This window comes from Mustela nigripes, chromosome 16 (genome assembly GCF_022355385.1).
Source record: "Mustela nigripes isolate SB6536 chromosome 16, MUSNIG.SB6536, whole genome shotgun sequence".
In the NCBI taxonomy this organism is placed as follows: domain Eukaryota; kingdom Metazoa; phylum Chordata; class Mammalia; order Carnivora; family Mustelidae; genus Mustela; species Mustela nigripes.
This window is the reverse complement of record NC_081572.1, coordinates 22,353,648-22,366,166: the sequence shown is the minus strand read 5'-3', so window position 1 is coordinate 22,366,166 and position 12,519 is coordinate 22,353,648. Positions and strand designations below refer to the sequence as shown.

The 12,519-nt window shown below is 52.8% G+C and overlaps 1 protein-coding gene across 2 annotated transcripts in view; it reads left to right on the top strand.

Moving 5' to 3' along the window:
- Positions 1–11,901, top strand: part of LASP1 (LIM and SH3 protein 1) — a 35,320-nt gene extending 23,419 nt beyond the window's left edge. For both annotated transcript variants that reach the window (XM_059379622.1, XM_059379623.1), the window contains 4 exons: positions 277–384; positions 9,067–9,193; positions 9,610–9,713; positions 11,610–11,901. In XM_059379622.1, coding sequence (XP_059235605.1) covers positions 277–384; positions 9,067–9,193; positions 9,610–9,713; positions 11,610–11,783 — 513 coding nt within the window. In that variant the 3' untranslated portion in view covers positions 11,784–11,901. The remainder of the gene's footprint in view (positions 1–276; positions 385–9,066; positions 9,194–9,609; positions 9,714–11,609) is intronic.
- Positions 11,902–12,519: the final 618 nt, after the last annotated feature.

Genomic DNA, 12,519 nt, shown 5'->3' with positions numbered 1-12,519 from the left:
ACGGAGCTTGCAGACTTACTTGTGATAATTCATGTAAAGCACTTGGCACTCAGAAGGCACTGAATACATTTCCATGGGTTATTGTTAGTAGTCAAACACTTTTTGGCTAAGCCTCCTGCTTTGACTTCGGGGTGCGGGGGCGGTGAACGTCACTGCAGGGAATTTCTGGTCAGGGTCTCCATCCTGGCTGGTTGTTCCGTCAGAGGTGGCCGTGGGCAGGAGTCCTCTGCTGCCCCTGTCTTGACGCTAATTTTTCTCCCCAACTTGGTCCTCCAGGTGCGCTACAAGGAGGAGTTCGAGAAGAACAAGGGCAAAGGGTTCAGCGTGGTGGCGGACACGCCCGAGCTCCAGAGAATCAAGAAAACCCAGGACCAGATCAGTAACGTATGCTCCCTTGCCTGCTGTGGGACCCCCACTGCCTCGCGTCCCCCGGCCCACCTGGGTGACAGCTGTCACGAAGGAAGGAAGGGTCTAGGCTTCCCACTTGCCTTTTTTCTGTGCACCCCCATATTCCCCCATCCCACCCTGGGCCCACATGGCACTTCTACTGGAAAAGCACTCAGCTTTTGTACAGGGAGGGCCTGTGTGCTGAAGCTCTCCCCACCCTCTCTAAAGTGCCCCCCCCACCGCGGCTATGGTGGGCGTCAGGGTCCAGACAGACTGTTTGTCAGAGCACAAAGGTCATAACTGGGTGGCTGGCTAGGTGGGGAGGGGCCGGCCCCCCTTTCGTCTGTCTCTGGGTGCTGATACTGCAGTATTTCCTCCCTCCCTCAGCCTCCACCCCCACCTCGGCTTGCTCTTCCTTCCTGTGTAAAAACCCCAGCTGGCTTTGTTGGCTGGCCGGTCCCCCGGGCTAGAGATGGTCGGCGTGTCTGGAGGTGGCGGCACTGGGTATAGAGCGTGGGTGGTCGATCTCTCGGGGCCGTGGCACCTGTGGCCGGGGAATAGGCATTGGTATCCTGCCTTGCAGAGCCACAGACCTGCAGTCTGTGTATCTGAGTTTGCAGGGAAGCTGCCTGGGGCGGGGGTGGGGGGGTTGGGGCACATGCTATGAACCTGGGCTGCGGGGCCCCATGGCCCAGGGTCCCAGGGCACAGAATAGCAGTGTGTGCCCAGCCAGTCTCGTTGGGGCGGGCGGGGGGGGGGTGGCGGCGGTCCTACAAATGAAGGCCTGGGCAAACGGTTGTCTTTATGACTAGAACAGAAAGGAGTCGGCAGGTTGCCCGAGGTCACTTGGGGTGGAGGGTCTGGGATTCAGGCAGGCTCCCCTGGGGCACCCATCTCCCCGCCCCCCCCCTCCCAGCCTCCTTGGTGGCACTGTGCTTAGAGTGACTCTGCAGTGGCTCGCATGGGTTCCAGGGCAGGGGCTTAGGGCCAGGAGAACCAGTCAGGTCCAAGTCAGTGGCTTTTAGACTTTGCAACCTACGATACAACATACATTTCACATGATGACCCACCAAACAGGCTTGCTTATTTATTTAGAGAGAAAACCGACTCAGAGCTTTCCTTGAAGAGTCCTTGGAGAGGATTCAGATATTTTCTGTTCTATTTTATCTTGTAAAGATGCTTGCTGCAGACTTAACTAAATGAGTAACTAAGTGGGTTTTGCAACAAGGCCGTTGACCTACGGTTTGAAATTTGTGGCTTGAGGAAATGGAGAGCTTCCCTTGGGCTAGAAGAGCTCAAATTCACCCCCCCACCACCCAGACACACACACACTCTCTCTCTCTCTCTAGTAAAACCTGTTTCAGTTGCTTTATAAGCCAGGGTCTGGCCTCGTACCCTAGAGTTTCCCCAAGGATGCTGCCCAGACTCTTTGAAGGGTAAAGAGGGTTAAAGGTCTGTGTCTTCCAGCTCTCCACATGACAAGTGGGAGGGAGGGGGAAAGCCTTGGGCAGTGGGGAAAACGTGGAATGGCTCGCAAAGCTGGAGTCTTGACTCTCCAGGCCTCTGTGGTGTTTCCATTGCAAGGATACGTGCTCTCATCTACAACCCCAGTTCCCCGGCACATTTACTCATTTCTTCCAGCCTGTGGCTTTTAGAGGCAGAAGACAAGCGAGCCCAGTCATCCCTGCCTCCCTTACTGGAAGGCTTCCAGAATATTCCATACCCAGTTATTGGAGGTGTTAACATGTGAGGAGCTCTGGTAACTGAACTCACTGTGGCCAAGACATCTACACCTAAGGTGATAACCATCTTATCATTAACCACAGGGCTGCCATTAGCTGATTGCCCTCTGCTCGGAGGTGGGGGAGGTGGCTTGAACCTGACGGGGTTCTGCTTTTTGCAGCTTTAGCTGGGATGTCTGAGGTGTGACCACAAAGCTGGAGGGCTCTCAGTTTTAGTGAACCCAGTTAGTCTGTCAGATGTGGCCTCAGTAAATGACTGTACTAAAATCACATGGGAGAGGTTTTTTTGGTCTTGTTTTGTTTTAAAGATTTTATTTATTTATTAGAGAGAGAGAGAGTGCACACACAGGGGAAGAGGAGCAGAGAGAGAGAATCTGTGGCAGAGTCCTGGACTGAGCACAGAGCCCGATGTGGGGCTCAATCTCACAACCTTGAGATCATGACCTGAGCCCAGACCAAGAGTCAGGCACTTAACCAGCTAAACCACCCAGATGTCCCGATGTGGAAAGGTTTATTGACAATGCAGGCCCATAGGCCGGCTCCTCATAGGCTGCCTAACTCAGCGTCTCTGGGAGCCCGACCCAGGAACCAGCATTTTATTTTGTTTCATTATTATTATTTTAAGATTTATTTATTTGAGAGAGAGTGCAGGGGGAGGGGCAGAGGGAGAGGGAGAGAATCCCAAGCAGACTCCTGGCTGAGTGGGGAGCCCGACGCGGCTCCATCCCATGACTCTGAGATCATGACCTGAGCCGCAGTTAAGGAACCAGCATTTTAAGCAACGTTCTGGGGAGAAGCTGCATTCTGGGGATGCTCAGTGAAGTTTAAGAGCTGTTCCTTAAAAAGCTTGAAAAAGCTTTCTCAGGGTGCCTGGGTAGCTTGGTCATTGAGCGACTGCCTTTGGCTCAGGTCATGATCCCAGAGTCCTGGGATCGAGCCCCACATCAGGCTCCCTGCTCCACGGGAAGCCTGCTTCTCCCTCTCTTACTTCCCCTGCTTATGTTCCCTCTCTCGCCTGTGTCTCTCCCTGGCAAATAAATAAATAAAATCTTTAAAAAAAAAAAAAAAAAGTGCTTTCTCAAGCCTTAAGTCAGGGATTGCCAGGCCTGGCCACATCCCCGAACTCTCAGGGAGCTCGAAACCATGCTGAGAGCCATTGTGAGGTTGTCCCAACCTCCAGAAGAGTTGGGCGTAAAGATAGTGTTTAGAAGAGAGCCACACCTTTTGCTTAGTATCCAAAACAATGTCCTCTGTGTAGCTGGTCACTCACTTCCCAGGTTAGCACCCGGTGACCTCCAGCTGCTCCCGGAGAGGTCAGACCATCTTGTGAAGGGATGAGATTGCATCCCCAGAGGAATAATGGTTAAAGGCCTTGGATGTGTGCGGTCTGTCATCTGTCAGATCAGTGTGGTCAGTACAGTTACCATCTCTGTAAAGGCAGACCTGTCCACTTTCCTCACTGTGGCTCAGGAAGAGGTAGGGGATAAAGTTTGGTTGAAAAGTTGGGCCATTGTCTGGTACTGAGAATGTGTGAAAGCTTTTGAGGCGGGGTCCAGTAAGTTGTACTTTTGGGGGAACTGTGTCTTGGTTAAAGGCATGGGAAGGGTTGGGAGGTCAGGGCTGTGTGCTCTGGGATGCAGCGTATCCTTCTGGAAGGACCTTTGGTCCCAAACGCCAGTGGCTCTAATGCACTGGGAAATTTTCACGGCTGAGCCCCTGCTAAACAGTGGGGGAGTTCTGGTTTTGTTTATCTCCGTATCTTCTTATATATTGATTTTCTGTATACAACCCTGGGTCTTTTTCTGTGAAACGTAACACCCAGTAACACTGAGGGAACACCTGTGCTCACTGTGCAAGTCAAGAAACATTCCTGAACTCCCCCCGCCCGCCACAACCTGAATTCCTCTTAGAATAGAGTTTTGTGTTTTTTTTTTTCTTTTAAGATTTTATTTATTTGACACAGAGAGAGAGAGAGAGATCACAAGTAGGTAGAGATAAAGGGGGAAACAGGCTCCCTACCCACAGGTCCCAGGACCCTGAGGTCATGACTTGAGCCAGAGGTAGAGGTTTAACCCACAGAGCCACCCAGGTGCCCCAGAATAGAGTTTTTAAAGTGCTAAAAACCTAGCTCTCATACAGTGAGCACCTCTCTTATATTTCACTTAACTAATTATGCTGGAGGTTAGGACAGGCAGATGTGCTGCCTAGTCAGTGAAAGAAAGTGCTGGATACAATGAGACTGGAACTGGTTAGTACTCTACTGTTATCTGCAGAACTCGGTAATGTTCTACAGGACCATAAAACCATAAACTTCAGGAATATCTTTGCCACAGGAAGAAATGCTTTGCGTTTATATCAGTGAAAAATAATGAGCAGGGCGCCTGGGTGGCTCAGTGGGTTAAAACCTCTGACTTCGGCTCTAGTCATGATCCAAAGGTCCTGGGATCAAGCACCACATTGGGCTCTCTGCTCAGCGGGGAGCCTGTTTCCCTTCCTCTCTCTCTGCCTGCCTCTCTGCCTACTTGTGATCTCTGTCAAATAAATAAAATCCTTAAAAAAAAAAAAAAGAAAAATAATGAGCAGCGCATATTCTGGTTAAGTTGGCTTCACTCTTTAAGGGCTGGGCCTAGTCAGTAGTTAAGTAGTAACATCAAACAGAAATTCCATGCCCAGGGTCAGATGACCTGGACACAGGCTTGTGGAACAACGGGAGTATAATTTTTGAGAGTGTTGCTGTGATTTATTTTTTCTAGTTAAATTTTATTTTATTCTTAAGATTTTACTTATTTGACAGAGCACAAGCAGGGGGAGCGGCAGGCAGAAAGGAGAGGGAGAAGCAGGCTCCTTGCAGAGCAGGGAGCCCGATGTAGAGCTCGATCCCCAGGACCCTGGGATCATGACCTGAGCTGAAGGCAGACACTCAGCTTAACAGACTGAACCACCCAGGCGCCCCTCTTTTTTCTAATTTTAATATGTTACTGTGTATTACTAAATGCTATAGTTTTGTTTTTCCTGTTTCTGAACATATACTAGGTATTCTTTTTGTGTCTTCCTTCCTTTGGTCAACATTATGCTTAAAAATTCATGGACATGGGCGCCTGGGTGGCTCAGTGGATTAAGTCGCTGCCTTCGGCTCAGGTCATGATCTCAGGGTCCTGGGATCGAGTCCCGCATCGGGCTCTCTGCTCAGCAGGGAGCCTGCTTCCCTCTCTCTCTCTCTGCCTGCCTCTCCATCTACTTGTGATTTCTCTCGTCAAATAAATAAATAAAATCTTTTAAAAAAAAAAATTCATGGACATACTTGCATGTAGCTAACGTGCCATTCTTTTTCATTGCTATATAATATTCCATTTAAAGCTTAATACATTTTATTGATACTGGTGTAGGATTTGAGATTGCTTCCACATGCTCTGGACATCCGCATACATATTTCTTGGGGTTCCTGTGGAGTGGAATTGCTGGGTCTTAGAGTTTATGATCCTTCACTTTATCAGATAATGCCGATCTGTTTTTCAAGTGGGTACTGATTTTCCCTCCAGCCAGCAGTGATGAGTTCCCATTGCTTTGCCTCCTCACTTAGACTTGCTCACTTTAGCCATTTTGATTGTGTGTAGTGGCATCTTACTGTGGTTTTAACCTGCAATGATTTCTCTGATGACTAATGAAGGTGAACACAGATTCACATTTGTTTTAAAAACAAAATACTGTTAGTCTGTAGTAGGGAGCAGTATTGCATGGTAGTTGAGAAGTAAGGATGCGATGTGAGAGCTGGATTCTGCTAACTCCACCTGTTACGTGGTTTCCCCATCTAGAAAACTAGGGGGGGGGGGTGATAGTGATGCACAGTCGTAGGGCTGGCTGAGAAAAGGAAATGAGTAATCCATGTAAGGACACACAATCAGAGAGTGGGAGACATTAAAAAAAAAAATTATTAAAAAAAAATAGACTCTGGTTGGTGAGTTGATGATTCCATCCAGAGTCTGTGTTCCCTTGTGGCCTGTGATGTAGAGTCATGTGAGAGTGCGGTGTGGTGTCAGACCTCCGTTTTCTACCACAATCAGGAGCAGGGGTTCAGAAAACAGATTGTGGGCTAGCAGAGAAAATGGGGTTCTGTATTTAGCCATGGAATGGACCCTCCACTGGTCACCCCCGAGTCCTAGCCTCTCAACCCACGTGCACTTGGATCTTCTGGGCATAGAACAGAGTGCTTGGAGGCCCATGATAGTTCCTTATTTTTTAAAAGATTTACTTATTTGAGAGAGACAGATCGAGAGAGAGAGTTGGGGGGAAGGGCAGAGGGAGAGAAGCTTTTAAGCAGATTCCATGCTGAGCGCAAAGCCCGACACGGGGCTTGATCCAGTGACCCATGAGGTCATGACCTGACCCAAAACCAAGAGTGGGATGCTTAACTGACTGAGCCACCCTGTTGCCTGTGACAGTTCTTAAGCTGAGGCCCTAGGTGACATCTCTGGGTTTATGGTGACCCCCATTCAGGGCTCTTGGAAGATTAAATTCTGCTGACTGTGGAACAGGGACGAGCCAGATGCTTGGAGTCTGGAAAATGTTCTTTCCCTTTCGGATAGGCTAACTCCCTTCAGCGTGCCTTTTGGCTTCTCATGCCATTCGGTAGGCCGGCAAAGACAGAACACAGTTTTCTCATTTGCTGGGGAAGGGAGGGAGAGGTTGTGGAGAGTGGTGGCGTCTTCTCCCAGTGGGCCCAGGCAGAGGAGCTGCACCCCACTTTCCCTGCCACGCTGCCTCGTCTCCCCTCAAAGTTAGGGTGACCTTGGGGTCATCACCCCCACTCAAGTGAGAGGTGCACCACTCACATTTATGCCCAAACCGAAGCTGTGAAGTGGGGTGAGGGGTGGCCTTGGGCACGTGGCCCCCCAGCTCCGCACCTGCCCCTGGGTGCGGGCCTGTCCCCTGTGACTCTGTCCCTGTGTCACCAGTCTCGGCCCTTCCTGAGTAGTGAAAGCTCTGTCTTGGGAACTCATTGAAATTCTGAGCTCATGTCCATCTTCTGTAAAGTGGGAACGAAAGTGTACCTGCCCAGTGTGAAGCGGGGATTATCACCAGGGCCGGGGGAGATGATGGTGGAAAGAGCCTTCAAGCACTCTGCGTGAGTCGCCGAGCAAATGGGAAGGTTCTTGGTATTCACACTAACAGGTGGTGTGTACATCGGTGGTGGTGGGCAGGCTTCTGCTATTTTCAGGCTGCCACGACTCCATCCACCTGGGGCAGCTGGCCCTCATTTAGAAATATTTATCCTGGGTAGTGGTTTTCTAAGCACCAAGAGCGATTTTAGCAGCCGCTCATGGAACTGCACGCATGTCCCTACTTGCTTTTAGCTCTGGAGTCTCGTTTGGTTGCTGGACCTGGTCTGGAGCCTCAGGACCTCCTGGGAACAGCTGGTACAGTTTACAGATCAGGAAAGTGAGGCCCAGAGCGGTGGGGAGTCTCCCAGGGTCACATGAGTAAGCAAAAAGCTGATGACCTTCCAGGGATGAGGCGTGGGAGGGGCACCACTCTTGTGCTGAGGGACCGAGTCTGTAGGACACTGACTGGGAATAGCTCTAGGTGTTGGCTTCTGAGTATGGCAGAGGAATTGGGATGGACGTACCCTCTCCCCCAGGGCTCTCTGTCACCCCTTCACACCCAGAGAAGGCGGCTGCCATGCAGGGAAGCTGGGCCCCCAGCATTAGGGACAGGTGTCCCCCCAGTGCAGGCCTTTGTCTGCTTCTACGCATGTGCTCTCCCTCCCCTGGTTACTGGCTCCCGGGGTCAGGTCTCTTTTCTTCCACAGAAAGTAAACACAGGAAGCTCACCCTTCTAACCCCTAGGACAAAAGTCGGAAGGGCAGTTGCCTTGTGAGCCTCAAGACCTCAGGAGGGGTGGCCTCGCTCCTTGTCGCCGCGCCCTCTCTCCAGCCAGTGGACAGGAGTCACCGAGGGAGTGGGGCTCGGGGACACTCGGCTTTGGCTCTTGTCTTCAGAATGTTAGAGCAAGGCACTGGCCTTAGGTCTGAAAACTTCCCTCCTGGGTGCCCTTCTGAGCAGGAGTTGAGGGAGCCTGTCGGTATTTAGTCTGGCCAGGGTTGGCTGCTTTCCCCTAAGTAATATGGTCAGCCCATAATACACTCAGCCCATCTCACCATTTGGGGGTGAGTCCCTGCTCTGGCTCGAAGGGAAGGGGCAGAGAAAGGAGGGGCTCATCAGGACCCAGACTCCTAGGTGAGATGTTACCCCCGCCCTGCCCGTCTTCCCAGCTGGGCCTCCCAGCCGGGCCTGCAGTGAGCCACAGATGCTGTGCCCTGTTCTCCTCGGCCACACCTCTAGACCTTTAGCCTGGGTCTAGTAAACGTAAGCCCTGCCTGACCAAGTGTCAGTTCTTGCCCTCCTGGCAAAGCGAATGCCACTGAGTGGAAGAGAAGGGAGCAGAGCAAGTGGGAGAGGATGGCCAAAAGGGACTGCCCTGGGCCGGGACAGCTCCCATCAGGCCTTGGGATTCACAGTCACTGGTTCCTTCTGCTCCAGAGAACAGGGCAGGGTTTGCTCTCCTCCCTCATTTAGCTTGTCAGTGCCTTCATTTCCTTCTTGTCGGTTAGACAGGGACTGTCGTATATCCCTCTCCCAGGTGCCGACAGGCTAAAATGGGCCTGGGAGGTAGAACCCAGCACAGTGCCTGCCACCCAACAGGTACCAGTGAGCAGACATTCTTGTCGTCCTGCGGCAACACCAGAGGTGGGCTCCAATGTCCTATTTTACAGAGGTGGAAACTGAGGCCCAGCAAGGTTAAGTAGCCACAGGAATCTGGTCCCGTCTGCCTATAGCCCTTGGGGAGTCTCTCCTGTCCTGGGAGATCTTAAGTGGCCACAGGAAAGGAGCTTTGGTTGGTTTGCTGTGAGTCCTTTACCCAGCGCTCTCTGCCACTGCAGATAAAATACCATGAGGAGTTTGAGAAGAGCCGCATGGCCCCCAGCGGAGGCGAGGGCATGGAGTCTGAGCGCCGAGACACCCAGGAGCAGCAGCAGCCGCCCCACCACATCCCAGCCAGCGCCCCAGGTGAGCAAGCCAGTGCCCCTATTTAGGCAGAGGGCCTGAGACCAGGCCAGCTTTGGGATGGGGAGGAGGTTGGCAAGAATTCCTCTCTATACACACACACACACACACACACACACACGCACGCACACACAGACATACACACACACACACACACACACCCTCAGGCCGCCTGCCAGTGGGGCAATGAGCACCCGGGTCAGGGTCCATGCCGGGTGCCAGCATGTTGGCAGAGGTATAGCCCCTGTTGTAGAGTGTGCAACACCAGCAGATGTACATGTGCAGACAGATGAACCTTTGAGAAGTGGTGTCTGAGTAAGGTTGTGGGGGGTGGAAATGCATGATAGGGGCTTCTTGGGGGAAGGGAGGGGGCCGAGGGAGGGATCGGGTTTCTGAGCCTCGTCTCTCCCATCTTGCAGTTTACCAGCAGCCCCAGCAGCAGCCAGTGGCACAGTCCTATGGTGGCTACAAGGAGCCTGCTGCCCCGGTCTCCATACCATGCAGGGCCCCAGGCGGGGGCGGGGTAAGTAGCTGTGGCCAAGTGGGAGAGGTCCTGGAGCCACGAGGTGGAATGGGGGTCAGAAGTCTGGGGAAGCCAAAGGTGGATGGGCCCAGAGAAGGCCTTCGTGGTCACAGCTCCTAGATTCTCCTTAGAAACCCAACCTGGAGGCCTGGTTTCCCCAGATCTTTGACCCCAGCTCCTTTTGCCCTCTGCAGGTGATAGAGACCTGTGTGGTCAATGCACCGAGCCCTGGGCTGGGGTTGGGGCCCAGCGCTCCAGCTCTGGGTGTACATTGCACAAGTCACCTCCCCTGCTCAGTTTCCTGCCTCCTGCTCCCCACTCCCCATGAGGATGACCCCCAAGCCCGACCACATTCTTTAGATCTCAGTCCTGTCTCCAAAGGGTCCTCCTAAACCCCCCAATGTCACATGGGTCTCCCCTGACACATCTGTCACTCCCCACCACTGGTTCTCTTCAGAGCACTTTTGGCAACTCAGAATGTTCTGTTTGTTAACTTGTGTCTGTATCCCCTGCTGGGTTTGCAGCTCTGTGCGGGCAAGGCCACGTCCTCTTGGTTCAGCGGCTCTGAACCAGGTGCAGAGCCAGCGCTCAACGATGCTGCCAAGTCAGTGATGAGCAAAATAGGAACTGGGGCAGGACCAGGCTTACTGTGCTTAGAGTTAAAGTTCCTGGTCTGTAAGTTCTGCTGCCTGTCCCACTGAGGGGGCTGCTGGAACCCCCAGCCTGAGCTCCTGGCTGCGTTCAGCTCCTCTGTGCTGGGTTCCTGGGAATTGGAAGTAGTTCATGGAGGAAGAAGTAGGAGACACTCTACTTAGAGAAGTAAAATAGCCCTGAGATACCTGTCCTCCTGGAGCCTCATGCCCTGGACCTAAGGGGATAAACAAGGGAGTGTCCATGCCACGGGGCTGCTGGGCAGGACTGAGAAGTCACCTGCAGGGTAAGATTCCAGATAGACCAGCCAGTCCTTCTAATACTAGCTAAACCTGTTTTGGACACTAGGGATTTGGCACTGAATAAAAGACCACCTTCCTGCTGTCTTGGAGCTTATATTTCAGTCAGGAAGACAAATAAGGAGGCAATAAATAAGTAGGTAAATCATATAAGGTCGGATAGTGGCACATGCTGGGAAGAAAAAGCAGGATGTTGGGAGGGAGAGCCCCAAAGTCCTCAGTAAGATGAGAGAGTGAGTGGTTTAGGGAGAGCAGCAACTGCAAAGGCCCTGGGGCCAGCAGGAAGGCCAAGGCAATTAGAGGGGAAAAAGGTAGGAGATAAGGTCAGATCAGGCAGGGACTTGTAGGCCACAGGAAGGCCTTTGTGATTGGTGAGCTATGCAGAGGGACGTTTTTGATTTCTGTTTTTAAAGGCTCACGGGTGGCTCTTGAGAAGTGGCAGCAGAATGTTGAGGGCGGAAGCAGGGAGACTAGGGAGGAGGCTGTCGCGGGATGCAGGCGTAGCTGGCAGCAATTCAGCCCAAGAGATAGAGGCAGAGGCGGAGTTGGTGATAAGAGACCAAGGTCACTTTGTGGGGCAGGGTGTAACCTCTTACCCCACATACAGACTTCGGTGCTGATGGGAGCTATTTTCTGTGGCTTGAAAGAAAGTTTGCAATTTGGTGCTGGCTGGCTGGGTCCATAGAGCATAGGACTCCAGATCTCGGGGTCTACGTTAGGTGGTGTAGAGATTGCTTAAAAATAAAATCTTTAAAAAAAGAAAAATCTGGTGCTGAAGGAGGTGGAACACCGCTGAAGGACTTAAAGCCGGGGAGTCACATGATCAGGTCTGCAGTTTGGAAAGTTCCCCCTGAGATCACAGTGGATGAACAGATCAGAGGCCTGGGCCGTATGGGGTTAGAAAGAAGGGCCGGGCCCCAGGCTGACCGCATCCCCACTCTTGCAGAAGCGGTACCGCGCTGTGTATGACTACAGCGCCGCGGACGAGGACGAGGTCTCCTTCCAGGATGGGGACACCATCGTGAACGTGCAGCAGATCGACGATGGCTGGATGTACGGGACCGTGGAGCGCACTGGCGACACGGGGATGCTGCCGGCCAACTACGTGGAGGCCATCTGAAACCCCCACCCAACCCGCCCGTCTTCAGTGCATTCCACTGCATCACATCTGTCCTGGGCGGACCTGTCCACCCTTCAGTGTCTGTTTTTTTAAATCTGCGACAGCTTGTTTATTCTCACCCTCCTCCAGCTTCTTTTGCCAACTGAAGCCTTGTTCTGCCACTTTCGCGGGTTCTTCTCTGGCAGGTTTTTCCCTTGACCAACTTCTTGGTGTTCTCTCTGGACGGAACAGGTGTGGACCTCTCTGGGGGAGGCTGAGGCCTAGGGAGCTGGTCTGGAATGGCAGACCCATTGGCTCCCAGGCCTCTGCCTTCTCTCTTTTCTGCCCGCCCCTCCGCCCAGACCTTCCTGCCCTCCTCACACACCCCAACTTTCCAGGACTCCCAGGGGAGGGGCTCCGTACATTCCGAGATGGGACCCCACCACCCCTGTCCCTGGGATGGGCTTTGCCTCTGCTTCTCAAAGACAGGGCTGCCAGCCCTCTGAGGGGGCCCCTCACCACCCTCTCCCACTCTCAAGGACCACAGAGGAGGGGAGCGTTCCCGCTTCGGGGTTCATTCATCCCTCCCTGCATGTGTTCCTTCTCACACTGTGATTTCGCTCTCCTGCCCACGCACAGAGGCGGGGGCGAGGAGCTCCCTAGGAAGCATGGCTTGGGTCAAGTGCTCGCCTTTCTTACTTTCAGGGACAGCTGCGGGAAGGCGGGGGACAGGGTGTTCTCTCCCAGAGCCCTTTGC